The sequence below is a fragment of the Hypanus sabinus genome, unplaced genomic scaffold (genome assembly GCF_030144855.1).
Source record: "Hypanus sabinus isolate sHypSab1 unplaced genomic scaffold, sHypSab1.hap1 scaffold_670, whole genome shotgun sequence".
NCBI lineage: Eukaryota > Metazoa > Chordata > Chondrichthyes > Myliobatiformes > Dasyatidae > Hypanus > Hypanus sabinus.
The window spans coordinates 187,553-215,043 of record NW_026781524.1 but is presented as its reverse complement, the minus strand read 5'-3'; the positions used below and the strand labels follow the sequence as shown (position 1 = coordinate 215,043).

Below are 27,491 nucleotides of genomic sequence, written 5' to 3'. Positions count from 1 at the left end.
AGGTTCACTGAAAGTCGTCACACGGGGGGTAGACCAGGCGAGTAACTTGCTTACCTTCATCCGTCAGCGCATCGTCTACATTTCAGTTCTACTTGGGGTACCGTGTAAAGCTGAAGACAGTGAAGGGCATCGATGGGGTGAATGCACTGTCTTTTTCTGGGGGCTGGGAAATCGAGACCTAGAGGGCACAGGTTTCAGGTGAGGGGGTGACGAACCGGACGGGCACCTTTCTACAGACTGGCTGCCACAGGAAGTGTTTGAGGCAGATGCAACAAACATTTTAAAACGCTGTTAGACGGCTGCGGGGTTTGGACCATTAATCGGTAAGTGGACGAGCTTGGTCAACATGGCGCAGCTGCTGTACCTGCTGTGCGACTGTGCTACTATGAGACACCCCGGGTCGGGGGAGGAAACCTGAGCTGAGCTTGGAATGGGACAGGCCCGTTTACGTTTTTCCAAGTCTGTTTACTCCAGTTTTTAAAGAGATACAAGAACAGGAGCTGTCGGACGGAGGGGAACCACGGTTCTGACGTCACTAGATGGAGACCCGGATACTGTAAGGAGAGTTAGCTTTATTGGAAAAGTTGTACAGTTGGATAAAGCGGCGGGACAGCAGTCGGAAAGAGGGTGCGGACAGTACCGAGCCCAGATCGGGAGCCGTGGCCAATGAGAACAGGAACGCCTTCCCATCACCAGAGCCCAGGAGGGGCGCCGATTCCAGCATCCGCTGGTTCTGCCCGGTGTGTGCAGCGCGCCTGGTAAGAACCGGTGTCTTCGGGTACAAGTACAATCCGAGGATCCGCGTCACCGTGGCTGGCCGGTGCTTGCTGACGGGTTTCCCAATCGCACTGCTACACCAGGACGTACAAGGGTCGTGTAGAAGGGCACCGTGTCCAGGAGCCCTAGGCCCACATGCAATGTGTCATCTCAAGATCACTTCTGTCGACAACGCCGTTGGACCACAGTCGGCGGAGATCCCAGGACCCTGTTGTGGCAGTGCGGTCACGATAAGATTCTGGAGGGCCGATGCCAGGTTGGGTGAGCAGGCCGGTGCTGTGATTACTGAGAGCTGGTGACGGGAGGGCAGTAATAGCGGAGAGAGTGCAGAAAGCGATGATTAACGTGAAGCAAGGCGGGGAATCAGCGCGCTTTGGTCGGCCTCACGGGATGGGGCAGCTGAACCCGTCAGTGACAACGAACCAGATCTCCTTCCTGGAAGGTATAACAGAGAAAGATGAGGAAGAGCAGTCCCTGTACTGGAGGGGCCGTTCAGATGAGCAGGGATGCGCCCTGAGGTTCTGCAGTGAAACCGGCTGCGTTTGACCGGGAGAGCGTGGAGATGCGCTGGGTTACGCGTTCCCGGAGTTAGAGAGGACAGGGACATGGACGAGAGGGGTACACAGTACTGCGGTGCAGCTGCAGGTCGAAGGCACTAGGTGGAGTAATATTTCGGCGTGGCCGACCTGGGCGAGGGGCCTGTTTCTGGGCTGTAGTATTCAGTGTCTCTAAGGCACTCCCGTGTGGGTTACTAGGGAAGATCAAGCAACACGCACAAAATGCTGGAGGAACTCAGCAGGCCAGGCAGCATCTATGGGAAAGAGCACAGTCGACGTGTCAGGCCGAGACCCTTCGGCAAGACTGGAGATAAAAAAAGATGAGCTAGAATTAAGAAGGGGAGGGGAGAGAAACACAAGGTGATAGGTGAAACTGGGAGGGGACAAGGTGAAGTGAAGAGCTGGTAAGTTGATTCATGAAATACATACAGGCTTGGAGAATGGGAATCAGGCCGCGAAGAAAGAAAAAAGAGGAGGAGCAGCAGAGGGAGGTGATGGGCAGGTAAGGTGAGAGAGGGAAATGGTGAGGGGGGGCACTTCCGGAAGCTTGAGACGTCAATGTTCAAGCACCAGGATGGAGATCCCCAGACGGAACACAAAGTGTTGCTCCTCCGGCCTGAGAGTGCAGGAGGCCATGGATGGACATAGCGGAATGGGAGTGGGAAGAGACCGTGGATGGACATAGCGGAATGGGAGTGGGTAGAGACCGTGGATGGACATAACGGAATGGGAGTGGGAAGTGACCGTGGATGGACATAGCGGAATGGGAGTGGGAAGAGACCGTGGATGAACATAACGGAATGGGAGTGGGAAGAGACCGTGGATGGACATAACGGAACGGGAGTGGGAAGAGACCGTGGATGGACATAGCGGAATGGGAGTGGGAAGTGACCGTGGATGGACATAGCGGAATGGGAGTGGGTAGAGACCGTGGATGGACATAACGGAATGGGAGTGGGAAGAGACCGTGGATGGACATAACGGAATGGGAGTGGGAAGAGACCGTGGATGGACATAGCGGAATGGGAGTGGTAAGAGATTGTGGATGGACATAGCGGAATGGGAGTGGGAAGAGACCGTGGATGGACATAGCGGAATGGGAGTGGGAAGAGACCGTGGATGGACATAGCGGAATGGGAGTGGTAAGAGATTGTGGATGGACATAGCGGAATGGGAGTGGGAAGAGACCGTGGATGGACATAGCGGAATGGGAGTGGGAAGAGACCGTGGATGGACATAGGGGAATGGGAGTGGGAAGTGACCGTGGATGGACATAACGCAATGGGAGTGGGAAGAGACCGTGGATGGACATAGGGGAATGGGAGTGGGAAGTGACCGTGGATGGACATAACGCAATGGGAGTGGGAAGAGACCGTGGATGGACATAGGGGAATGGGAGTGGGAAGAGACCGTGGATGGACATAACGGAATGGGAGTGGGAAGAGACCGTGGATGGACATAACGCAATGGGAGTGGGAAGAGACCGTGGATGGACATAGGGGAATGGGAGTGGGAAGTGACCGTGGATGGACATAACGCAATGGGAGTGGGAAGAGACCGTGGATGGACATAGGGGAATGGGAGTGGGAAGTGACCGTGGATGGACATAACGGAATGGGAGTGGGTAGTGACCGTGGATGGACATAATGGAATGGGAGTGGGAAGAGACCGTGGATGGACATAACGGAATGGGAGTGCGAAGAGACCGTGGATGGACATAACGGAATGGGAGTGGGTAGTGACCGTGGATGGACATAACGGAATGGGAGTGGGAAGAGACCGTGGATGGACATAGGGGAATGGGAGTGGGAAGTGACCGTGGATGGACATAGCGGAATGGGAGTGTGAAGAGACCGTGGATGGACATAACGGAATGGGAGTGGGAAGAGACCGTGGATGGACATAGCGGAATGGGAGTGGGAAGAGACCGTGGATGGACATAGGGGAATGGGAGTGGGAAGTGACCGTGGATGGACATAACGGAATGGGAGTGGGAAGAGACCGTGGATGGACATAACGGAATGGGAGTGGGAAGAGACCGTGGATGGACATAACGGAATGGGAGTGGGAAGTGACCGTGGATGGACATAACGGAATGGGAGTGGGAAGAGACCGTGGATGGACATAACGGAATGGGAGTGGGAAGAGACCGTGGATGGACATAGCGGAACGGGAGTGGGAAGAGACCATGGATGGACATAGGGGAATGGGAGTGGGAAGTGACCGTGGATGGACATAACGGAATGGGAGTGGGAAGAGACCGTGGATGGACATAGGGGAATGGGAGTGGGAAGAGACCGTGGATGGACATAGCGGAATGGGAGTGAGAAGAGATTGTGGATGGACATAGCGGAATGGGAGTGGGAAGAGACCGTGGATGGACATAACGGAATGGGAGTGGGAAGTGACCGTGGATGGACATAATGGAATGGGAGTGGGAAGAGATTGTGGATGGACATAGCGGAATGGGAGTGGGAAGAGACCGTGGATGGACATAACGGAATGGGAGTGGGAAGTGACCGTGGATGGACATAACGGAATGGGAGTGGGAAGAGACCGTGGATGGACATAACGGAATGGGAGTGGGAAGTGACCGTGGATGGACATAACGGAATGGGAGTGGGTAGTGACCGTGGATGGACATAGCGGAATGGGAGTGGGAAGTGACCGTGGATGGACATAGCGGAATGGGCGTGGTAAGAGACCGTGGATGGACATAACGGAATGGGAGTGGGAAGAGACCGTGGATGGACATAGCGGAATGGGAGTGGTAAGAGATTGTGGATGGACATAGCGGAATGGGAGTGGGAAGAGACCGTGGATGGACATAGCGGAATGGGAGTGGGAAGAGACCGTGGATGGACATAGCGGAATGGGAGTGGTAAGAGATTGTGGATGGACATAGCGGAATGGGAGTGGGAAGAGACCGTGGATGGACATAGGGGAATGGGAGTGGGAAGTGACCGTGGATGGACATAACGCAATGGGAGTGGGAAGAGACCGTGGATGGACATAGGGGAATGGGAGTGGGAAGTGACCGTGGATGGACATAACGCAATGGGAGTGGGAAGAGACCGTGGATGGACATAGGGGAATGGGAGTGGGAAGAGACCGTGGATGGACATAACGGAATGGGAGTGGGAAGAGACCGTGGATGGACATAACGCAATGGGAGTGGGAAGAGACCGTGGATGGACATAGGGGAATGGGAGTGGGAAGTGACCGTGGATGGACATAACGCAATGGGAGTGGGAAGAGACCGTGGATGGACATAGGGGAATGGGAGTGGGAAGTGACCGTGGATGGACATAACGGAATGGGAGTGGGTAGTGACCGTGGATGGACATAATGGAATGGGAGTGGGAAGAGACCGTGGATGGACATAACGGAATGGGAGTGGGAAGAGACCGTGGATGGACATAACGGAATGGGAGTGGGTAGTGACCGTGGATGGACATAACGGAATGGGAGTGGGAAGAGACCGTGGATGGACATAGGGGAATGGGAGTGGGAAGTGACCGTGGATGGACATAGCGGAATGGGAGTGTGAAGAGACCGTGGATGGACATAACGGAATGGGAGTGGGAAGAGACCGTGGATGGACATAGCGGAATGGGAGTGGGAAGAGACCGTGGATGGACATAGGGGAATGGGAGTGGGAAGTGACCGTGGATGGACATAACGGAATGGGAGTGGGAAGAGACCGTGGATGGACATAACGGAATGGGAGTGGGAAGAGACCGTGGATGGACATAACGGAATGGGAGTGGGAAGTGACCGTGGATGGACATAACGGAATGGGAGTGGGAAGAGACCGTGGATGGACATAACGGAATGGGAGTGGGAAGAGACCGTGGATGGACATAGCGGAACGGGAGTGGGAAGAGACCGTGGATGGACATAGGGGAATGGGAGTGGGAAGTGACCGTGGATGGACATAACGGAATGGGAGTGGGAAGAGACCGTGGATGGACATAGGGGAATGGGAGTGGGAAGAGACCGTGGATGGACATAGCGGAATGGGAGTGAGAAGAGATTGTGGATGGACATAGCGGAATGGGAGTGGGAAGAGACCGTGGATGGACATAACGGAATGGGAGTGGGAAGTGACCGTGGATGGACATAATGGAATGGGAGTGGGAAGAGATTGTGGATGGACATAGCGGAATGGGAGTGGGAAGAGACCGTGGATGGACATAACGGAATGGGAGTGGGAAGTGACCGTGGATGGACATAACGGAATGGGAGTGGGAAGAGACCGTGGATGGACATAACGGAATGGGAGTGGGAAGAGACCGTGGATGGACATAATGGAATGGGAGTGAGAAGAGATTGTGGATGGACATAGCGGAATGGGAGTGGGAAAAGCCCGTGAATGGACATAGCGGAATGGGAGTGGGAAGTGGATTATAATGGGTGACTACTGGGAGATCCTGCTTTTTCTCGTGGATGGAGCGTGAATGCTTGGCGAAGTGGTCTCCCAGTCTACATCGGGTCTCATCGATATACACGAGGCCACACAGAGAGCATTGGACACATTGTATGAGCCCAACAGACTCATAGGTAAAGTATTGCAAGGACTGTTTGGGGCCCTGAATGGTATTGAGGGAGGAGGTGTAGGGGCAGGTGTAGCACATGTTCCACTTGCAGGGACATGCCAGGAGGGAAATCAGTGGTGAGGGACGAATGGACGAGGGAGTTGTGAAGAGAGCGATCTCTGTGGAAAGCAGAAAGTGTGTGTGTGGGGGGGGGGGCGGTGGATGTGCTTGGTGGTGGGATCCTGATGGAGTTGGTTGAAGTTATGGAGAATTATGTCCTGACGAAGGGTCTCGGCCCGAAACGTCGGGAGAACTTCTTCCTATAGATGCTGCCTAGCCTGCTGCGTTCCACCAGCATTTTGTGTGTTGTTGTTTGAATTTCCAACATCTGCAGATTTTCTCGTGTTTACGTGGAGAATTGTGTACTGGACGTGGAAGCTGCTGGGGTGGTAGGTGAGGACAAGGTGAGGACAAGGTAGGATGCTGGGAGAATAGGGTGAGGGCAGACTCGTGTGAAATGGAAGAGATGCGGTTGAGGGCAGTGTTGATGGTGGAGGGAAGGAAGTCCCTTTCTTTGAAGGAAGACATCTCCTTAGTCCTGGAATGGAAAGCCTCATCCTGAGAGCAGATGTGGCAGAGACAGAGGAATTAGATGGATGACAAGTAGCAGGGTGGGTCGAGGTATAGTCCAGGTAGCTGTAAGAGTCAATGGGTTTGTGTCGACATTGGTGGATAAGCTGTCCCTGGTGCTAGATATAGTGAGATCGAGAAAGGGGAGAGAGGTATCGGAATTGCCCAGGTAAATTTGAGGGCAGGGTGGAAGTTAGAGGCAAAGTTGGTTAAGTCGAGCTCTGCATGGATGCAGGAAGCAGCAACAATGCAGTTATCGATGAAGTGTAGGAAAAGTGGGGGAGTGACACCAGTGTAGGCTTGGTAAGTAGACTATTCAATGTAGCAAGCATAGCTGGGACGCATGTGAGTGCCCCTGGCTACACCTTTTGTTTGAAGGAAGTGGGAGGACCCTAAGGAGAATTTATTGAGAGCGAGGGCTAGTTCGGCCCAGTGGAGGAGAGTGGTGATGGAAGGGAACTGAGTGGGTCTGGTATACAGAAAGAACCAGCGAGCTTTAAGGCCGTCCTGGATAGAGTTGTATAGGTCCATGGTGAAAATTAGATGATCGGGGCCAGGGAACATGAAATGATTGTAGAGATGAAGAGCGTGTGGTGTAGGAATGGATTGAGCCAGGGATAAAACAGTTGAGGTACGCAGATATGAGTTCAGTGGGGCAGGAACAAGCAGAAACAATGGGTCTTTCTGGACAAGCATGTTTGTGGGTCTTGGGTAGGAGGTAGAAACAGGAGGTGTGGGTGAGGGAATTATGAGATTGGTGGAGAGTGGATGGGGGATCCCCAGAGTTAATTAGGTCAGTGATGGAGTGGGAGACAATGTCCTGGTGTTCCTTAGTGGGATCCTCTTCAAAGGGTAAGTAAGAGGAGGTGTCTGACAGTTGTTCCCTCAGTGAGGTAGTTCACCAGACTACTACAGCAACCTCCTTCTGTGGGAGACCGGACTCTGACAGTCGGTACCTCAGACAGAACCCGTAATGCCCCTGATTTTGTTAGTGAATGGTTCTGCTCTGCATATTCCGATAGTTACTGAGGTAATCAACTCACATAGCAGGGTAATCGATCCCCAGTTGTACCATTGTTCTGGGCAACCACATCTGCCTGCACACTGACCCAAGAAAGCAATGCGGGTCGACGCTAACTCTGTCGCTCTGGCTTGGACACAACAGCATCCCCAGCCTCCAATTCATTTCCCTGTGCTGGGGATTACCTTACTTCAGCAAAAGCACAGGGGTCCACTCCCGTCACACGCAGGAGTAACCTCTTCACTTGTACAACAGAACCTTGTTCCCCACAGAGAAGCAGAGGGGCTTTTGTCCCTCACCGAAGGATCTCTCAATCCTCCATCAACATGAGCACTGAAGCAATACTGCAGATCCTCTGCTTCATACACCGGCCCGCTCACAGATGCAGAGTTCTACAGCCACTTACCAGCCAATTCTGTCCTTTATTCCCTCAAATGGATTCCTGTTGAAAAACGCGGAGAAGGTAAAGAATTAGAGCATCTCTGCTGCAGGGAGGGAGACAGGGTGCAGTGTTGGTGTCGCAATACATGTACATAATGCCCCCTCCCACAGTATCTGTGGGTGAAGTGTTGCCTGGATGGGACGGTGGAGAGTCCACGTTACTCACCAGTGAACTGAGTCTGGGTGGCTGCCGGATGGGAGAGAACAAGAGGGCTCTGAGGAGAGAGTGCAGTGCAGAGGATACAAATAAGTATGTTCCATTGGTCTCCACAGCGTAAGAGACCAGTGATATGAAGAGAGTCAGAGGGCAGATGTGAGTGTCATGTGCTGGGGAAACATAACTGTCGGGAGGTGAATAAATCTCCTGGATCTGAAAGAGGCAGATGAAGACACTATGGAGGCGTTAGAAGTGACCTTCCAAAAGTCACTTGGTTCAGGGTACTTGCACAGGTACAGTCATGGGGAACAGTTCCACAAACCAGCCGAGGTGCATGGGATTTGGGCAGAGAGGAATATTTCACAGGTACAGTCATGGGGAACAGTTCCACAAACCAGCCGAGGTGCATGGGATTTGGGCAGAGAGGAATATTTCACAGGTACAGTCATGGGGAACAGTTCCACAAACCAGCCGAGGTGCATGGGATTTGGGCAGAGAGGAATATTTCACAGGTACAGTCTTGGGGAACAGTTCCACAAACCAGCCGAGGTGCATAGAAATTGGGCAGAGAGGAATATTTCACAGGTACAGTCGTGTGGAACAGTTCCACAAACCAGCCGAGGTGCATAGAAATTGGGCAGAGAGGAATATTTCACAGGTACAGTCGTGTGGAACAGTTCCACAAACCAGCCGAGGTGAATGGGATTTGGGCAGAGAGGAATATTTCACAGGTACAGTCGTGGGGAACAGTTCCACAAACCAGCCGAGGTGCATGGGATTTGGGCAGAGAGGAATATTTCACAGGTACAGTCGTGGGGAACAGTTCCACAAACCAGCCGAGGTGCATGGGATTTGGGCAGAGAGGAATATTTCACAGGTACAGTCGTGTGGAACAGTTCCACAAACCAGCCGAGGTGCATGGGATTTGGGCAGAGAGGAATATTTGCACAGGTACAGTCGTGGAGAACAGTTCCACAAACAAGCCGAGGTGAATGGGATTTGGGCAGAGAGGAATATTTCACAGTTACAGTCGTGGAGAACAGTTCCACAAACAAGCCGAGGTGAATGGGATTTGGGCAGAGAGGAATATTTCACAGGTACAGTCGTGGGGAACAGTTCCACAAAGCAGCCGAGGTGCATGGGATTTGGGCAGAGAGGAATATTTCACAGGTACAGTCGTGGGGAACAGTTCCACAAACCAGCCGAGGTGAATGGGATTTGGGCAGAGAGGAATATTTCACAGGTACAGTCGAGGGGAACAGTTCCACAAACCAGCCCAGGTGCATAGAAATTGGGCAGAGAGGAATATTTCACAGGTACAGTCTTGGGGAACAGTTCCACAAACCAGCTGAGGTGCATAGAAATTGGGCAGAGAGGAATATTTCACAGGTACAGTACTTGGGGAACAGTTCCACAAACCAGCCCAGGTGCATAGAAATTGGGCAGAGAGGAATATTTCACAGGTACAGTACTTGGGGAACAGTTCCACAAACCAGCCCAGGTGCATAGAAATTGGGCAGACGGGAATATTTCACAGGTATAGTACTTGGGGAACAGTTCCACAAACCAGCCCAGGTGCATGGGATTTGGGCAGAGAGGAATATTTCACAGGTACAGTCGTGTGGAACAGTTCCACAAACCAGCCGAGGTGCATGGGATTTGGGCAGAGAGGAATATTTCACAGGTACAGTCTTGGGAACAGTTCCACAAACCAGCCGAGGTGCATGGGATTTGGGCAGAGAGGAATATTTCACAGGTACAGTCGTGGGAAACAGTTCCACAAACCAGCCGAGGTGCATGGGATTTGGGCAGAGATCTCTGATCTGAAACCTCGGCTCTTCCCACTCACGGGGATGGCTTTGGGAGTAAACCCTGAGGAAAACTCCAGAGCTGGAGCGCCTGAGGCAGTTCTACGTTGAGTTCAACGCTGACTGGCAACTCCTGCAAAACTTCTGGTACCGAACCGTATCGGGTTCTACTGTTCCTGTAGGTTCATCGGATGCGTGTGGAGGGGGAGCCTGCACCATGGGCAGCAGCTCGCTCTCCATATCGTACTGCCCAGGCTTGCGTATCTAAAAGCTAGGACACAATATCCATGGTCAATTCTGAATGACGGAGTCCCTCGCCAGATAAGGTAAGTGTAAGGCAGCTTTTCCACTGAAAAGACTACAGTTAGAGGTCACATTTTTGTTTCACACTTCCAGCTCTTCACACTTTCTCCAAACTCGAGGCGTAGCCATGGGCACTCCTGTAGCCTACCTGTTTGTTGGCTATGTGAAGAGCCTGTGTTTGAAGACTACTTTGGTTTCACTCCCTAACTCTTCCTCCACTACACTGATGACTGTATTGCTGCAGCTTCATTCACTCATGCTGAGCTCATCAATTTTATCAGCTTGGCCTCCAATTTCCACCCTGCCCTTAAATTCACTTGGCCCATCTCTTTCCCATTTCTAATTCTCTCTGTTTGCATCTCTGGAGACAAACTGTGCATCAACATAAACCTACCGATTCTCACAGTCATATCGATAAGTCCTCCTCCCACCCTGTCCCCTGTCCCACCCTGTCCCACCTACCAATTCCCAGTCATCTCGATAAGTCCTCCCACCCTGTCCCCAGAGGAAATACAGTCTCTCTCACCTTCATGGCTGTTGAGATTTTACAATTATTGTGCAGGGTGAAATTTCAAACTATTATTCTATTAGTAACAGGATAGGGTGAAATCAGAACAGTTTGTATACGGGGAGACCATGACTGAAAACTCCGTTGGGTTCTCTGAGCAACCCCATGATAGATCCCAGAGCTCCATAATCACACCAGGCTCGGGAATTTACTACAAAAGAAGAGAGCACTCCGTTCCTTCCCCTTGGACGAGCGGTGCGGTGGGGGGCTTGTGTCCCTCACACCCAGAACGTTCCCCACACATCTGTCACAAGAGCACCCAACCGATACCGCAGTGTCTCCGGTTCAGACACCGCCCGTCTCGCTGACACAGAGTTCCACATCTATTTACCCTGGCGACATCCCACTCATATCATCTGAGGCCCTGTTTGGGATTGTGGAGAAAATAAAGAATTAGGGACCCCTCATCCTCCGATGACCCATCACTCTCAGCCCAAACACCACAATCTCACTCCCACCCAACTTCTGAACTCTTCCAGAGCTGCTCACTGGAAACCCAAGGAACACCAGCCCACCTTCCGTCTGGGCACCTTGCAGCCTTACAGACTCAATGCCAAACTCCACACTTCCAGTTTCCATTGTCCCGGGCAGAACTTGACAGTCCATATGTAGAGTTCCCCGAGACACTGACCCGTTTCTCTGTGACCGAAGCTCACTGCCTGACCCGCTCAATATGTCCACATCCCTCAATTTTTGTTGGGTCTCTGGAAACTTTACTCCAGCATTTCACAAACTTTTCATCCACCATTCCTTTTCTAATACTCTCTCTCTACATTTCTCTCAACCTCTGACTCCTCCTCTCCCACTCCCTCCCTATCTCCAACTTCATCTCCCTCTCTCCCTCCATCTCCCTCTATCTCGCCTTGTCCCTCTCCATGCCCCCTTTCTCATCTTCTCTCCCTCTCTCACTCACACTCTCACTTCCTCTCTCTCTCCCACACTCTCAGTTCCTCTCACTCTCTCTCACACTCTCACTCTCCCTCTCACTCTCTCTTTCTCTCTCTGTCTCTAAGTGCCCTCATTAACCATTAACCAGACTCTCCTTCCGCAGGCGATGCCTTTGGTTCATTTTCCGAGCCGGTCACAGACACGTCTTCCCAAAGTCACTTACTCGCTGTCAGAGCGTCTTTCCCTGCCGCCTCCGATTGCGCCCCTATGTCAGAATGTGAAGGGAAAGAATTAGAGTATGTGTGCTGTGGGGGGGGGGGCGGTCAGAGACATGGTCAGTGTAGGTACACACCGCCCCCCCCACAACTCTGAGATTCACCGTGTGTGGGAGTGACGTGCCGTCTTCAGATGGGAACGTCGAGAGACTCCGTATGTGACAGACACTCAGCTCCACACGGAACGATGTGTAAGAACACATGTGTTGTTGGGAGTCAACGTGGCGACAATCAAACCCACTAGACACCCAATGCCCACGGGTTATAGGCAGAGAGGAATATTCACAGGCAGGTCTCGGGGGGACCGGCCGGTGCTGGGATTCACACTGATCTGGGGCGCTCGATCGCACGGTGCTTGACGTAACCCTGCAGGGAAATGGGACGAGGAGGGGACAAGGCACAACACAGTCACATTTCACACTTACCAGTGATCGTTTATCTTCCATTCGGCAGATCGACGGTCTCGGCTACTGTCAGCTGAGCTCGAGTTCCTGTGTGGGACAGAATAGAGAATTAGATCTCCGTCATCAGGGACCTGACACTGCCCTGCTCGTCCACCCTGAGACCAAAAACATCGCCAGCAATGTCAGCCCAACATCGGGGACACCAGCACAGAGACAAAGGGCCCATCAGCACTCCCCACACAAAAGAAAAACCAGTCAGGGAGAGGACATGAAATACAAGGGTGAGCACGCCAATAATATCAATGAAAATTCCAAGAGATTGAACAGTAATTTCGGACTATTACTAAATTAGTTCACACTATGATGACAAGACTCTTCGCAGTGTGGAGGATCACAGAGACATTGGGGTCCATCTCCCCAGGACACTCAAAGCTGCTGTGCAGGTGGAGAGTCCTGTAATGAAGCCGAAAGCTCTGTTGACCTTTATCAACTGTGGGGTTGAGTTCAAGAGCCGTGAGGTAATATTACAGCTACATATGACCCTGACAGACCCCATTTGGAATAACTTGTTCATTTCTGATCACCTCACTACAGGAAGAATATGGATACTTTCAAGAGAGTGCAGAGGACATTTGCAAGCATGTTCCCTGGATTGGGGAACATGCCTTATGAGAATTGAGTGAAATTGGTCTTGTCTCCAGGGAGCAACCGAGGATGAGAGGTGACCTGACAGAAGTGTACAAGATGCTGACAGGCATTGATCATGTGGATAGTCAGAGGCTTTGTCCCAGGCCTGAAGTGGCTTACATGAGGCGGCACAGTTTTCAGCTGCTTGGTACCCGGTACAGGAAGGATGTCAGACGTAAGTTTTCACCCAGAGACTGGTGTGTGTGTGGAATACACTGCCAGTGAGGGGGCTAGTGGTGGATAGAATAGACCTTTTAAGAGCCTCTTAAATAGGTATATGAAACTTAGCAAAATAGGGGGCCACGTGGTAAGGAAATTCTGGGCGTTTTCTAGAGTCCGTTACATGGTTAGCACAACATTGTGTCTGAAGAACCTGTAGTGTGCTGTAGATTTCCATGTTCAATGTTCAGAACAGTTTGTATACGGGGAGACCGTGACTGAAAACTCCGTTGGGATCTCTGAGCAACCCCATGATAGATCCCAGAGCTCCATAATCACACCAGGCTCAGGAATTTACTACAAAAGAAGAGAGCACTCCGTTCCTTCCCCTTGGACGAGCGGTGTGGTGGGGGGCTTGTGTCCCTCACACCCAGAGCATTCCCCACACATCTGTCACAAGAGCACCCAACCGATACTGCAGTGTCTCCGGTTCAGACACCGCCCGTCTCGCTGACACAGAGTTCCACATCTACTTACCCTGGCGACATCCCACTCATATCATCTGAGGCCCTGTTTGGGATTGTGGAGAAAATAAAGAATTAGGGACCCCTCATCCTCTGAGGACCCATCACTCTCAGCCCAAACACCACAATCTCACTCCCACCCAACTTCTGAACTCTTCCAGAGCTGCTCACTGGAAACCCAAGGAACACCAGCCCACCTTCCGTCTGGGCACCTTGCAGCCTTCCAGACTCAATGCCAAACTCCACAATTCCAGTTTCCATTGTCCCGGGCAGAACTTGACAGTCCATATGTAGAGTTCCCCGAGACACTGACCCGTTTCTCTGTGACCGACGCTCACTGCCTGACCCGCTCAATATGTCCACATCCCTCAATTTTTGTTGGGTCTCTGGAAACTTTACTCCAGCATTTCACAAACTTTTCATCCCCCCATTCCTTTTCTAATACTCTCTCTCTACATTTCACTCTCCATCTCGTTCACCCTCTCCCTTTCCTTCTCCCTCACCCTCTGCCACCTCCTCTCCCACTCCCTCCCTATCTCCAACTTCACCTCCCTCTCTCCCTCCATCTCCCTCTATCTCGCCTTGTCCCTCTCCATGCCCCCTTTCTCTTCTTCTCTCCCTCTCTCCCCCTCTCTGCCTCTCTCTCTCTCTCTCAGTTCCTCTCACTCTCACTCTCACTCTCTCTTGCTCTCTCTGTCTCTAAGTGCCCTCAATAACCATTAACCAGACTCTCCTTCCGCAGGCGATGCCTTTGGTTCATTTTCCGAGCCGGTCACAGACACGTCTTCCCAAAGTCACTTACTCGCTGTCAGAGCGTCTTTCCCTGCCGCCTCCGATTGCGCCCCTATGTCAGAATGTGAAGGGAAAGAATTAGAGTATGTGTGCTGTGGGGGGGGGGGCGGTCAGAGACATGGTCAGTGTAGGTACACACCGCCCCCCCCACAACTCTGAGATTCACCGTGTGTGGGAGTGACGTGCCGTCTTCAGATGGGAACGTCGAGAGACTCCGTATGTGACAGACACTCAGCTCCACACGGAACGATGTGTAAGAACACATGTGTTGTTGGGAGTCAACGTGGCGACAATCAAACCCACTAGACACCCAATGCCCACGGGTTATAGGCAGAGAGGAATATTCACAGGCAGGTCTCGGGGGGACCGGCCGGTGCTGGGATTCACACTGATCTGGGGCGCTCGATCGCACGGTGCTTGACGTAACCCTGCAGGGAAATGGGACGAGGAGGGGACAAGGCACAACACAGTCACATTTCACACTTACCAGTGATCGTTTATCTTCCATTCGGCAGATCGACGGTCTCGGCTACTGTCAGCTGAGCTCGAGTTCCTGTGTGGGACAGAATAGAGAATTAGATCTCCGTCATCAGGGACCTGACACTGCCCTGCTCGTCCACCCTGAGACCAAAAACATCACCAGCAATGTCAGCCCAACATCGGGGACACCAGCACAGAGACAAAGGGCCCATCAGCACTCCCCACACAAAAGAAAAACCAGTCAGGGAGGGGTCATGAAATACAAGGGTGAGCACGCCAATAATATCAATGAAAATTCCAAGAGATTGAACAGTAATTTCGGACTATTACTAAATTAGTTCACACTATGATGACAAGACTCTTCACAGTGTGGAGGATCACAGAGACATTGGGGTCCGTCTCCCCAGGACACTCAAAGCTGCTGTGCAGGTGGAGAGTCCTGTAATGAAGCCGAAAGCTCTGTTGACCTTTATCAACTGTGGGGTTGAGTTCAAGAGCCGTGAGGTAATATTACAGCTACATATGACCCTGACAGACCCCATTTGGAATAACGTGTTCATTTCTGATCACCTCACTACAGGAAGAATATAGATACTTTCAAGAGAGTGCAGAGGACATTTGCAAGCATGTTTCCTGGATTGGGGAACATGCCTTATGAGAATTGAGTGAAATTGGTCTTGTCTCCAGGGAGCAACCGAGGATGAGAGGTGACCTGACAGAAGTGTACAAGATGCTGACAGGCATTGATCGTGTGGATAGTCAGAGGCTTTGTCCCAGGCCTGAAGTGGCTTACATGAGGCGGCACAGTTTTCAGCTGCTTGGTACCCGGTACAGGAAGGATGTCAGACGTAAGTTTTCACCCAGAGACTGGTGTGTGTGTGGAATACACTGCCAGTGAAGGGGCTAGTGGTGGATAGAATAGACCTTTTAAGAGCCTCTTAAATAGGTATATGAAACTTAGCAAAATAGGGGGCCACGTGGTAGGGAAATTCCGGGCGTTTTCTAGAGTCCGTTACATGGTTTGCACAACATTGTGTCTGAAGAACCTGTAGTGTGCTGTTGTTTTCCATGTTCAATGTTCAGAACAGTTTGTATACGGGGAGACCGTGACTGAAAACTCCGTTGGGTTCTCTGAGCAACCCCATGATAGATCCCAGAGCTGCATAATCACACCAGGCTCGGGAATTTACTACAAAAGAAGAGAGCACTCCGTTCCTTCCCCTTGGACGAGCGGTGCGGTGGGGGGCTTGTGTCCCTCACACCCAGAACGTTCCCCACACATCTGTCACAAGAGCACCCAACCGATACCGCAGTGTCTCCGGTTCAGACACCGCCCGTCTCGCTGACACAGAGTTCCACATCTACTTACCCTGACGACATCCCACTCATATCATCTGAGGCCCTGTTTGGGATTGTGGAGAAAATAAAGAATTAGGGACCCCTTATTCTCCGATGACCCATCACTCTCAGCCCAAATACCACAATCTCACTCCCACCCAACTTCTGAACTCTTCCAGAGCTGCTCACTGGAAACCCAAGGAACACCAGCCCACCTTCCGTCTGGGCACCTTGCAGCCTTCCAGACTCAATGCCAAACTCCACACTTCCAGTTTCCATTGTCCCGGGCAGAACTTGACAGTCCATATGTTGAGTTCCCCGAGACACTGACCCGTTTCTCTGTGACCGAAGCTCACTGCCTAACCCGCTCAATATGTCCACATCCCTCAATTTTTGTTGGGTCTCTGGAAACTTTACTCCAGCATTTCACAAACTTTTCATCCCCCATTCCTTTTCTAATACTCTCTCTCTACATTTCACTCTCCATCTCGTTCGCCCTCTCCCTTTCCTTCTCCCTCACCCTCTGCCTCCGCCTCTCCCACTCCCTCCCTATCTCCAACTTCATCTCGCTCTCTCCCTCCATCTCCCTCTATCTCGCCTTGTCCCTCTCCATGCCCGCTTTCTCGTCTTCTCTCCCTCTCTCACTCACACTTCCTCTCTCTTCCTCTCTCCCTCTCTCACTCTCACACTCTCTTCCTCTCTCCCTCTCTCACTCTCACTCTCACTTCCTCTCTCTCCCTCTCTCCCTCTCACTCTCACTTCCTTTCACTCTCTCTCACACTCTCACTCTCACTTCCTCTCTCTCCCTCTCTCCCTTTTACTCTCTCTGACACTCTCACTCTCAGTTCCTCTCACTCTCACTCTCACTCTCTCTTGCTCTCTCTGTCTCTAAGTGCCCTCATTAACCATTAACCAGACTCTCCTTCCGCAGGCGATGCCTTTGGTTCATTTTCCGAGCCGGTCACAGACACGTCTTCCCAAAGTCACTTACTCGCTGTCAGAGCGTCTTTCCCTGCCGCCTCCGATTGCGCCCCTATGTCAGAATGTGAAGGGAAAGAATTAGAGTATGTGTGCTGTGGGGGGGGGGCGGTCAGAGACATGGTCAGTGTAGGTACACACCGCCCCCCCCCACAACTCTGAGATTCACCGTGTGTGGGAGTGAAGTGCCGTCTTCAGATGGGAACGTCGAGAGACTCCGTATGTGACAGACACTCAGCTCCACACGGAACGATGTGTAAGAACACGTGTTGTTGGGAGTCAACGTGGCGACAATCAAACCCACTAGACACCCAATGCCCACGGGTTATAGGCAGAGAGGAATATTCACAGGCAGGTCTCGGGGGGACCGGCCGGTGCTGGGATTCACACTGATCTGGGGCGCTCGATCGCACGGTGCTTGACGTAACCCTGCAGGGAAATGGGACGAGGAGGGGACAAGGCACAACACAGTCACATTTCACACTTACCAGTGATCGTTTATCTTCCATTCGGCAGATCGACGGTCTCGGCTACTGTCAGCTGAGCTCGAGTTCCTGTGTGGGACAGAATAGAGAATTAGATCTCCGTCATCAGGGACCTGACACTGCCCTGCTCGTCCACCCTGAGACCAAAAACATCACCAGCAATGTCAGCCCAACATCGGGGACACCAGCACAGAGACAAAGGGCCCATCAGCACTCCCCACACAAAAGAAAAACCAGTCAGGGAGAGGACATGAAATACAAGGGTGAGCACGCCAATAATATCAATGAAAACTCCAAGAGATTGAACAGTAATTTCGGACTATTACTAAATTAGTTCACACTATGATGACAAGACTCTTCGCAGTGTGGAGGATCACAGAGACATTGGGGTCCGTCTCCCCAGGACACTCAAAGCTGCTGTGCAGGTGGAGAGTCCTGTAATGAAGCCGAACGCTCTGTTGACCTTTATCAACTGTGGGATTCAGTTCAAGAGCCGTGAGGTAATATTACAGCTACATATGACCCTGACAGACCCCATTTGGAATAACGTGTTCATTTCTGATCACCTCACTACAGGAAGAATATGGATACTTTCAAGAGAGTGCAGAGGACATTTGCAAGCATGTTTCCTGGATTGGGGAACATGCCTTATGAGAATTGAGTGAAATTGGTCTTGTCTCCAGGGAGCAACCGAGGATGAGAGGTGACCTGACAGAAGTGTACAAGATGCTGACAGGCATTGATCGTGTGGATAGTCAGAGGCTTTGTCCCAGGCCTGAAGTGGCTTACATGAGGCGGCACAGTTTTCAGCTGCTTGGTACCCGGTACAGGAAGGATGTCAGACGTAAGTTTTCACCCAGAGACTGGTGTGTGTGTGGAATACACTGCCAGTGAAGGGGCTAGTGGTGGATAGAATAGACCTTTTAAGAGCCTCTTAAATAGGTATATGAAACTTAGCAAAATAGGGGGCCACGTGGTAGGGAAATTCTGGGCATTTTCTAGAGTCCGTTACATGGTTTGCACAACATTGTGTCTGAAGAACCTGTAGTGTGCTGTAGATTTCCATGTTCAATGTTCAGAACAGTTTGTATACGGGGAGACCCTGACTGAAAACTCCGTTGGGTTCTCTGAGCAACCCCATGATAGATCCCAGAGCTCCATAATCACACCAGGCTCGGGAATTTACTACAAAAGAAGAGAGCACTCCGTTCCTTCCCCTTGGACGAGCGGTGTGGTGGGGGGCTTGTGTCCCTCACACCCAGAACATTCCCCACACATCTGTCACAAGAGCACCCAACCGATACCGCAGTGTCTCCGGTTCAGACACCGCCCGTCTCGCTGACACAGAGTTCCACATCTACTTACCCTGACGACATCCCACTCATATCATCTGAGGCCCTGTTTGGGATTGTGGAGAAAATAAAGAATTAGGGACCCCTCATCCTCCGATGACCCATCACTCTCAGCCCAAACACCACAATCTCACTCCCACCCAACTTCTGAACTCTTCCAGAGCTGCTCACTGGAAACCCAAGGAACACCAGCCCACCTTCCGTCTGGGCACCTTGCAGCCTTCCAGACTCAATGCCAAACTCCACAATTCCAGTTTCCATTGTCCCGGGCAGAACTTGACAGTCCATATGTAGAGTTCCCCGAGACACTGACCCGTTTCTCTGTGACCGACGCTCACTGCCTGACCCGCTCAATATGTCCACATCCCTCAATTTTTGTTGGGTCTCTGGAAACTTTACTCCAGCATTTCACAAACTTTTCATCCCCCCATTCCTTTTCTAATACTCTCTCTCTACATTTCACTCTCCATCTCGTTCACCCTCTCCCTTTCCTTCTCCCTCACCCTCTGCCACCTCCTCTCCCACTCCCTCCCTATCTCCAACTTCATCTCCCTCTCTCCCTCCATCTCCCTCTATCTCGCCTTGTCCCTCTCCATGCCCCCTTTCTCGTCTTCTCTCCCTCTCTCTCTCACACTTCCTCTCTCTTCCTCTCTCCCTCTCTCACTCTCACACTCTCTTCCTCTCTCCCTCTCTCACTCTCACTTCCTTTCACTCTCTCTCACACTCTCACTCTCACTTCCTCTCTCTCCCTCTCTCCCTCTTACTCTCTCTGACACTCTCACTCTCAGTTCCTCTCACTCTCTCTCACACTCTCACTCTCACCCTCTCACTCTCTCTTTCTCTCTCTGTCTCTAAGTGCCCTCATTAACCATTAACCAGACTCTCCTTCCGCAGGCGATGCCTTTGGTTCATTTTCCGAGCCGGTCACAGACACGTCTTCCCAAAGTCACTTACTCGCTGTCAGACCGTCTTTCCCTGCCGCCTCCGATTGCGCCCCTATGTCAGAATGTGAAGGGAAAGAATTAGAGTATGTGTGCTGTGGGGGGGGGGCGGTCAGAGACATGGTCAGTGTAGGTACACACCGCCCCCCCACAACTCTGAGATTCACCGTGTGTGGGAGTGAAGTGCCGTCTTCAGATGGGAACGTCGAGAGACTCCGTATGTGACAGACACTCAGCTCCACACGGAACGATGTGTAAGAACACATGTGTTGTTGGGAGTCAACGTGGCGACAATCAAACCCACTAGACACCCAATGCCCACGGGTTATAGGCAGAGAGGAATATTCACAGGCAGGTCTCGGGGGGACCGGCCGGTGCTGGGATTCACACTGATCTGGGGCGCTCGATCGCACGGTGCTTGACGTAACCCTGCAGGGAAATGGGACGAGGAGGGGACAAGGCACAACACAGTCACATTTCACACTTACCAGTGATCGTTTATCTTCCATTCGGCAGATCGACGGTCTCGGCTACTGTCAGCTGAGCTAGAGTTCCTGTGTGGGACAGAATAGAGAATTAGATCTCCGTCATCAGGGACCTGACACTGCCCTGCTCGTCCACCCTGAGACCAAAAACATCGCCAGCAATGTCAGCCCAACATCGGGGACACCAGCACAGAGACAAGGGGCCCATCAGCACTCCCCACACAAAAGAAAAACCAGTCAGGGAGGGGACATGAAATACAAGGGTGAGCACGCCAATAATATCAATGAAAATTCCAACAGACTTTAGGATACAGATGGATAAGAGAGAGGCCGGAGAGGACATTGGAGCATGATGCTGGAGATGTAATAATAGAGAATGGGGAAATGGTTCAATACACTACATTCCCTGCAATTTAGTGAAATCAGGAGATATTTAATCTGCATTATGAAGCATATAGCAAGATTAAATAGAGCTTTGGCCAGCTGCCAATCCATACACCAGAAGGCTGAGAGGAGTGCAGTTCACTCAGGTCCATTGTCCAAGCAGAAAAAAGACTGCAGCAGATCACAGCAGTGTAACTGATCTGTGATCCACATTCAGGATTGATTAGCAAGAGCAAGCTGAAGGAAGGCTGGGGCAAATGTAGTGGCCATCATCAGAGTGAACAGTGGCCATCCTCAGAGAGGGCAGAGTCTGAATGGACAGAGTGTGATTGGCCATCGTCAGAGTGGGCAGATTCTGAATGGACAGTGTGATTGGCCATCGTCAGAGTGGACAGAGACTGATTGGCCATGTGTCAGAGTGGACAGAGTCTGACTGGCCATGTGTCAGAGTGGACAGAGTGTGATTGGCCATCGTCAGAATGGACAGAGTCTGACTGGCCATGTGTCAGAGTGGGCAGAGTCTGACTGGCCATTGTCAGAGTGGGCAGGGTCTGAATGGACAGATTGTGATTGGCCATCGTCAGAGTGGACAGAGTCTGACTGGCCATGTGTCAGAGTGAGCAGAGTCTGATTGGCCATCGTCAGAGTGGACAGAGTGTGATTGGCCATCGTCAGAGTGGACAGAGTCTGACTGGCCATGTGTCAGAGTGAGCAGAGTCTGATTGGCCATCGTCAGAGTGGACAGAGTCTGACTGGCCATGTGTCAGAGTGGGCAGAGTCTGACTGGCCATTGTCAGAGTGGGCAGGGTCTGAATGGACAGATTGTGATTGGCCATCGTCAGAGTGGACAGAGACTGATTGGCCATGTGTCAGAGTGGACAGAGTCTGACTGGCCATGTGTCAGAGTGGACAGAGTGTGATTGGCCATCGTCAGAATGGACAGAGTCTGACTGGCCATGTGTCAGAGTGGGCAGAGTCTGACTGGCCATTGTCAGAGTGGGCAGGGTCTGAATGGACAGATTGTGATTGGCCATCGTCAGAGTGGACAGAGTCTGACTGGCCATGTGTCAGAGTGAGCAGAGTCTGATTGGCCATCGTCAGAGTGGACAGAGTGTGATTGGCCATCGTCAGAGTGGACAGAGTCTGACTGGCCATGTGTCAGAGTGAGCAGAGTCTGATTGGCCATCGTCAGAGTGGACAGAGTCTGACTGGCCATGTGTCAGAGTGGGCAGAGTCTGACTGGCCATTGTCAGAGTGGGCAGGGTCTGAATGGACAGATTGTGATTGGCCATCGTCAGAGTGGCAGGGTCTGAATGGACAGAGTGTGATTGGCCATCGTCAGAGTGGACAGAGTCTGACTGGCCATGTGTCAGAGTGGGCAGAGTCTGATTGGCCATGTGTCAGAGTGGACAGAGTCTGACTGGCCATGTGTCAGAGTGAGCAGAGTCTGATTGGCCATCGTCAGAGTGGACAGAGTCTGACTGGCCATGTGTCAGAGTGGGCAGAGTCTGATTGGCCATGTGTCAGAGTGAGCAGAGTCTGATTGGCCATCGTCAGAGTGGACAGAGTGTGATTGGCCATCGTCAGAGTGGACAGAGTCTGACTGGCCATGTGTCAGAGTGAGCAGAGTCTGATTGGCCATCGTCAGAGTGGACAGAGTCTGACTGGCCATGTGTCAGAGTGGGCAGAGTCTGACTGGCCATTGTCAGAGTGGGCAGGGTCTGAATGGACAGATTGTGATTGGCCATCGTCAGAGTGGACAGAGTCTGACTGGCCATGTGTCAGAGTGGGCAGAGTCTGATTGGCCATGTGTCAGAGTGGACAGAGTCTGACTGGCCATGTGTCAGAGTGGGCAGAGTCTGATTGGCCATGTGTCAGAGTGGGCAGAGTCTGATTGGCCATCGTCAGAGTGGGCAGGGTCTGAATGGACAGATTGTGATTGGCCATCATCAGAGTGGACAGAGTCTGACTGGCCATGTGTCAGAGTGGACAGAGTCTGACTGGCCATGTGTCAGAGTGGACAGAGTCTGATTGGCCATGTGTCAGAGTGGACAGAGTCTGACTGGCCATGTGTCAGTGGGCAGAGTCTGATTGGCCATGTGTCAGAGTGGGCAGAGTCTGATTGGCCATGTGTCAGAGTGGGCAGAGTCTGATTGGCCATCGTCAGAGTGGGCAGGGTCTGAATGGACAGATTGTGATTGGCCATCATCAGAGTGGACAGAGTCTGACTGGCCATGTGTCAGAGTGGACAGAGTCTGATTGGCCATGTGTCAGAGTGGACAGAGTCTAAGTGGCCATGTGTCAGAGTGGACAGAGTCTGACTGGCCATGTGTCAGTGGGCAGAGTCTGATTGGCCATGTGTCAGAGTGGACAGAGTCTAAGTGGCCATGTGTCAGAGTGGGCAGAGTCTGACTGGCCATGTGTCAGTGGGCAGAGTCTGATTGGCCATGTGTCAGAGTGGACAGAGTCTAAGTGGCCATGTGTCAGAGTGGGCAGAGTCTGATTGGCCATGTGTCAGAGTGCTGATCTTGAGGCTTTAATTCTTTGAGGCTTCAGTCAAGGAATGCAATGAAAAGAAAAGCAGCAGGTCAGTTTTTTCCTTCCCTTCTTTATATCTGCCCAGAGATACCAGACAGGAGAGCTGGATGCGCCTCTAGTGGGATGTGGGAAGGTAAGGAGACCTCCAGCGTCTCTGATGAAATCAACTGTGAGACGTACATCCAGCTGAAACTTCTAACAATCTGCGTTAAGGAAATGGAGCTGGAATGGCTGAACTCCGGATCATTTGGGAGGCTGAGGGGGTGATAGAGAGGTGGTTACACCCAATGGGCAGGACACAGGAAACTAGGTGACAGTAGGGAAGGGGAATGGGGTTAAGGGGCCAGTGTGGGGTGTGGCCCTCCCCCTCAACAACACGTATATCACTGAGGGACTCTTCGGGGGAGAGGGCGTTGACCTAACAGAGGAAAGCCACAGTGGTCGGGTTTCTGGCACTGAGTCTGTCTCTGAGACTCTGAAAGGAAGGGAGGAAGAAGAAGCACACTGTGCTAATAAGGGATTCATCAGTGAGGGGACAGACTGGACATTCTGATAAGGGATAGGGGATTCATTAGTTAGGGGACAGACTGGACATTTTGATAGGTGATAGGGGATTCATTAGTGAGGGGACAGACTGGACATTCTGATAAGGGATAGGGGATTCATTAGTTAGGGGACAGACTGGACATTTTGATCAGGGATAGGGGATTCATTACTCAGGGGACAGACTGGACATTTTGATTGGGGATAGGGGATTCATTAGTTAGGGGACAGATTGGACATTTTGATAGGGGATATTGGATTCATTAGTGAGGGGACAGACTGGACATTTTGATAGGGGATAGGGGATTCATTAGTGAGGGGACAGACTGGACATTCTGATAAAGGATAGGGGATTCATTAGTTAGGGGACAGAATGGACATTTTGATAAGGGATAGGGGATTCATTAGTCAGGGGACAGACTGGACATTTTGATCAGGGATAAAGGAATTCATTAGTTAGGGGACAGAATGGACATTTTGATAGGCGATAGGGGATTCATTAGTTAGGGGACAGACTGGACATTTTGATAAGGGATAGGGGATTCATTAGTCAGGGGACAGACTGGACATTTTGATCAGGGATAAAGGAATTCATTAGTTAGGGGACAGAATGGACATTTTGATAGTGGATAGGGGATTCATTAGTTAGGGGACAGACTGGACATTTTGATAAGGGATAGGGGATTCATTAGTTACGGGACAGACTGGACATTTTGATAAGGGATAGGGGATTCATTAGTTAGGGGACAGACTGGACATTTTGATAAGGGATAGGGGATTCATTAGTGAGGGGACAGACTGGACATTTTGATCAGGGATAAAGGAATTCATTAGTTAGGGGACAGAATGGACATTTTGATAAGGGATAGGGGATTCATTAGTTAGGGGACAGACTGGACATTTTGATAAGGGATAGGGGATTCATTAGTGAGGGGACAGACTGGACATTTTGATAAGGGATAGGGGATTCATTAGTTAGGGGACAGACTGGACATTTTGATAAGGGATAGGGGATTCATTAGTAAGGGGACAGACTGGATATTTTGATAGGGGATAGGGTATTCATCAGTTCGGGGACAGACTGGACATTTTGATAAGGGATAGTGGATTTATCAGTAAGGGGACAGACTGGACATTTTGATAGGGGATAGGGGATTCATTAGTTAGGGGACAGACTGAACATTTTGATAGGGGATAGGGTATTCATCAGTTCAGGGACAGACTGGACATTTTGATAAGGGATAGTGGATTTATCAGTAAGGGGACAGACTGGACATTTTGATAGTGGATAGGGGATTCATTAGTTTGGGGACAGACTGGACATTTTGATAGGCGATAGGGGATTCATTAGTAAGGGGACAGACTGGACATTTTGATAGGCGATAGGGGATTCATTAGTTAGTGGACAGACTGGACATTTTGATAGGCGATAGGGGATTCATTAGTTAGGGGACAGACTGGACATTTTGATAAGGGATAGGGGATTCATTAGTCAGGGGACAGACTGGACATTTTGATCAGGGATAAAGGAATTCATTAGTTAGGGGACAGAATGGACATTTTGATAGGGGATAGGGGATTCATTAGTTAGGGGACAGACTGGACATTTTGATAAGGGATAGGGGATTCATTAGTTAGGGGACAGACAGGACATTTTGATAGGCGATAGGGGATTCATTAGTAAGGGGACAGACTGGACATTTTGATAGGGGATAGGGGATTCATTAGTGAGGGGACAGACTGGATATTTTGATAAGGGATAGGGGATTCATTAGTTAGGGGACAGACAGGACATTTTGATAGGCGATAGGGGATTCATTAGTAAGGGGACAGACTGGACATTTTGATAGGGGATAGGGGATTCATCAGTTCGGGGACAGACTGGTCATTTTGATAAGGGATAGTGGATTTATCAGTAAGGGGACAGACTGGACATTTTGATAGGGGATAGGGGATTCATTAGTTAGGGGACAGACTGAACATTTTGATAGGGGATAGGGTATTCATCAGTTCGGGGACAGACTGGACATTTTGATAAGGGATAGTGGATTTATCAGTAAGGGGACAGACTGGACATTTTGATAGGGGATAGGGGATTCATTAGTTCGGGGACAGACTGGACATTTTGATAAGGGATAGTGGATTTATCAGTAAGGGGACAGACTGGACATTTTGATAGTGGATAGGGGATTCATTAGTTAGGGGACAGACTGGACATTTTGATAGGCGATAGGGGATTCATTAGTAAGGGGACAGACTGGACATTTCGATAGGGGATAGGGGATTCATTAGTGAGGGGACAGACTGGATATTTTGATAAGGGATAGGGGATTCATTAGTTAGGGGACAGACTGGACATTTTGATAGGGGATAGGGGATTCATTAGTTAGGGGACAGAATGGACATTTTGATAGGGGATAGGGGATTCATTAGTTAGGGGACAGAATGGACATTTTGATAGGGGATAGGGGATTCATTAGTTAGGGGACAGACGGGACATTTTGATAGGGGATAGGGGATTCATTAGTTAGGGGACAGACTGGACATTTTGACAGGGGATAGGGGATTCATTAGTTCGGGGACAGACTGGACATTTTGACAGGGGATAGGGGATTCATTAGTTCGGGGACAGACTGGACATTTTGATAGTTGATTCATTAGTGAGGGGACAGACTGGACATTCTGATAAGGGATAGGGGATTCATTAGTTAGTGGACAGACTGGACATTTTGATAGGGGATAGGGGATTCATTAGTGAGGGGACAGACTGGACATTTTGATAAGGGATAGGGGATTCATTAGTTAGTGGACAGACTGGAAATTTTGATAAGGGATAGGGGATTCATTAGTTAGTGGACAGACTGGACATTTTGATAGGGGATAGGGGATTCATTAGTGAGGGGACAGACTGGATATTTTGATAAGGGATAGGGGATTCATTAGTGAGGGGACAGACTGGACATTCTGATAAGGGATAGGGGATTCATTAGTTAGGGGACAGACTGGACATTTTGATAGGGGATAGGGGATTCATTAGTTAGGGGACAGACTGGACATTTTGATAAGGGATAGGGGATTCATTAGTTAGGGGACAGACTGGATATTTTGATAAGGGATAGGGGATTCATTAGTGAGGGGACAGACTGGACATTCTGATAAGGGATAGGGGATTCATTAGTTAGTGGACAGACTGGACATTTTGATAGGGGATAGGGTATTCATCAGTTCGGGGACAGACTGGACATTTTGATAAGGGATAGTGGATTTATCAGTAAGGGGACAGACTGGACATTTTGATAGGGGATAGGGGATTCATTAGTTAGGGGACAGACTGAACATTTTGATAGGCGATAGGGGATTCATTAGTAAGGGGACAGACTGGACATTTTGATAGGGGATAGGGGATTCATTAGTCAGGGGACAGACTGGACATTTTGA

At 50.9% G+C, this 27,491-nt stretch overlaps 1 protein-coding gene across 2 annotated transcripts in view; it reads right to left on the bottom strand.

The window, feature by feature from the left end:
• Positions 1-73: 73 nt before the first annotated feature.
• LOC132389825 (uncharacterized) overlaps positions 74-27,491 on the bottom strand; it is a 93,830-nt gene continuing 66,412 nt past the window's right edge. Inside the window, exons 8-21 of one of the 2 annotated variants that reach the window (XM_059962387.1) lie at positions 20,592-20,657; positions 20,117-20,158; positions 19,176-19,208; positions 17,814-17,879; positions 17,339-17,380; positions 16,379-16,411; positions 15,017-15,082; positions 14,540-14,581; positions 13,751-13,783; positions 12,389-12,454; positions 11,912-11,953; positions 11,132-11,164; positions 7,930-7,965; positions 74-1,212 (exon numbers count right to left, since the gene is read on the bottom strand). In XM_059962387.1, the coding sequence (XP_059818370.1) occupies positions 1,161-1,212; positions 7,930-7,965; positions 11,132-11,164; positions 11,912-11,953; positions 12,389-12,454; positions 13,751-13,783; positions 14,540-14,581; positions 15,017-15,082; positions 16,379-16,411; positions 17,339-17,380; positions 17,814-17,879; positions 19,176-19,208; positions 20,117-20,158; positions 20,592-20,657 (652 nt within the window). In that variant the 3' untranslated portion in view covers positions 74-1,160. The remainder of the gene's footprint in view (positions 1,213-7,929; positions 7,966-11,131; positions 11,165-11,911; positions 11,954-12,388; positions 12,455-13,750; positions 13,784-14,539; positions 14,582-15,016; positions 15,083-16,378; positions 16,412-17,338; positions 17,381-17,813; positions 17,880-19,175; positions 19,209-20,116; positions 20,159-20,591; positions 20,658-27,491) is intronic. The other variant, XM_059962388.1, reaches the window with a different exon arrangement.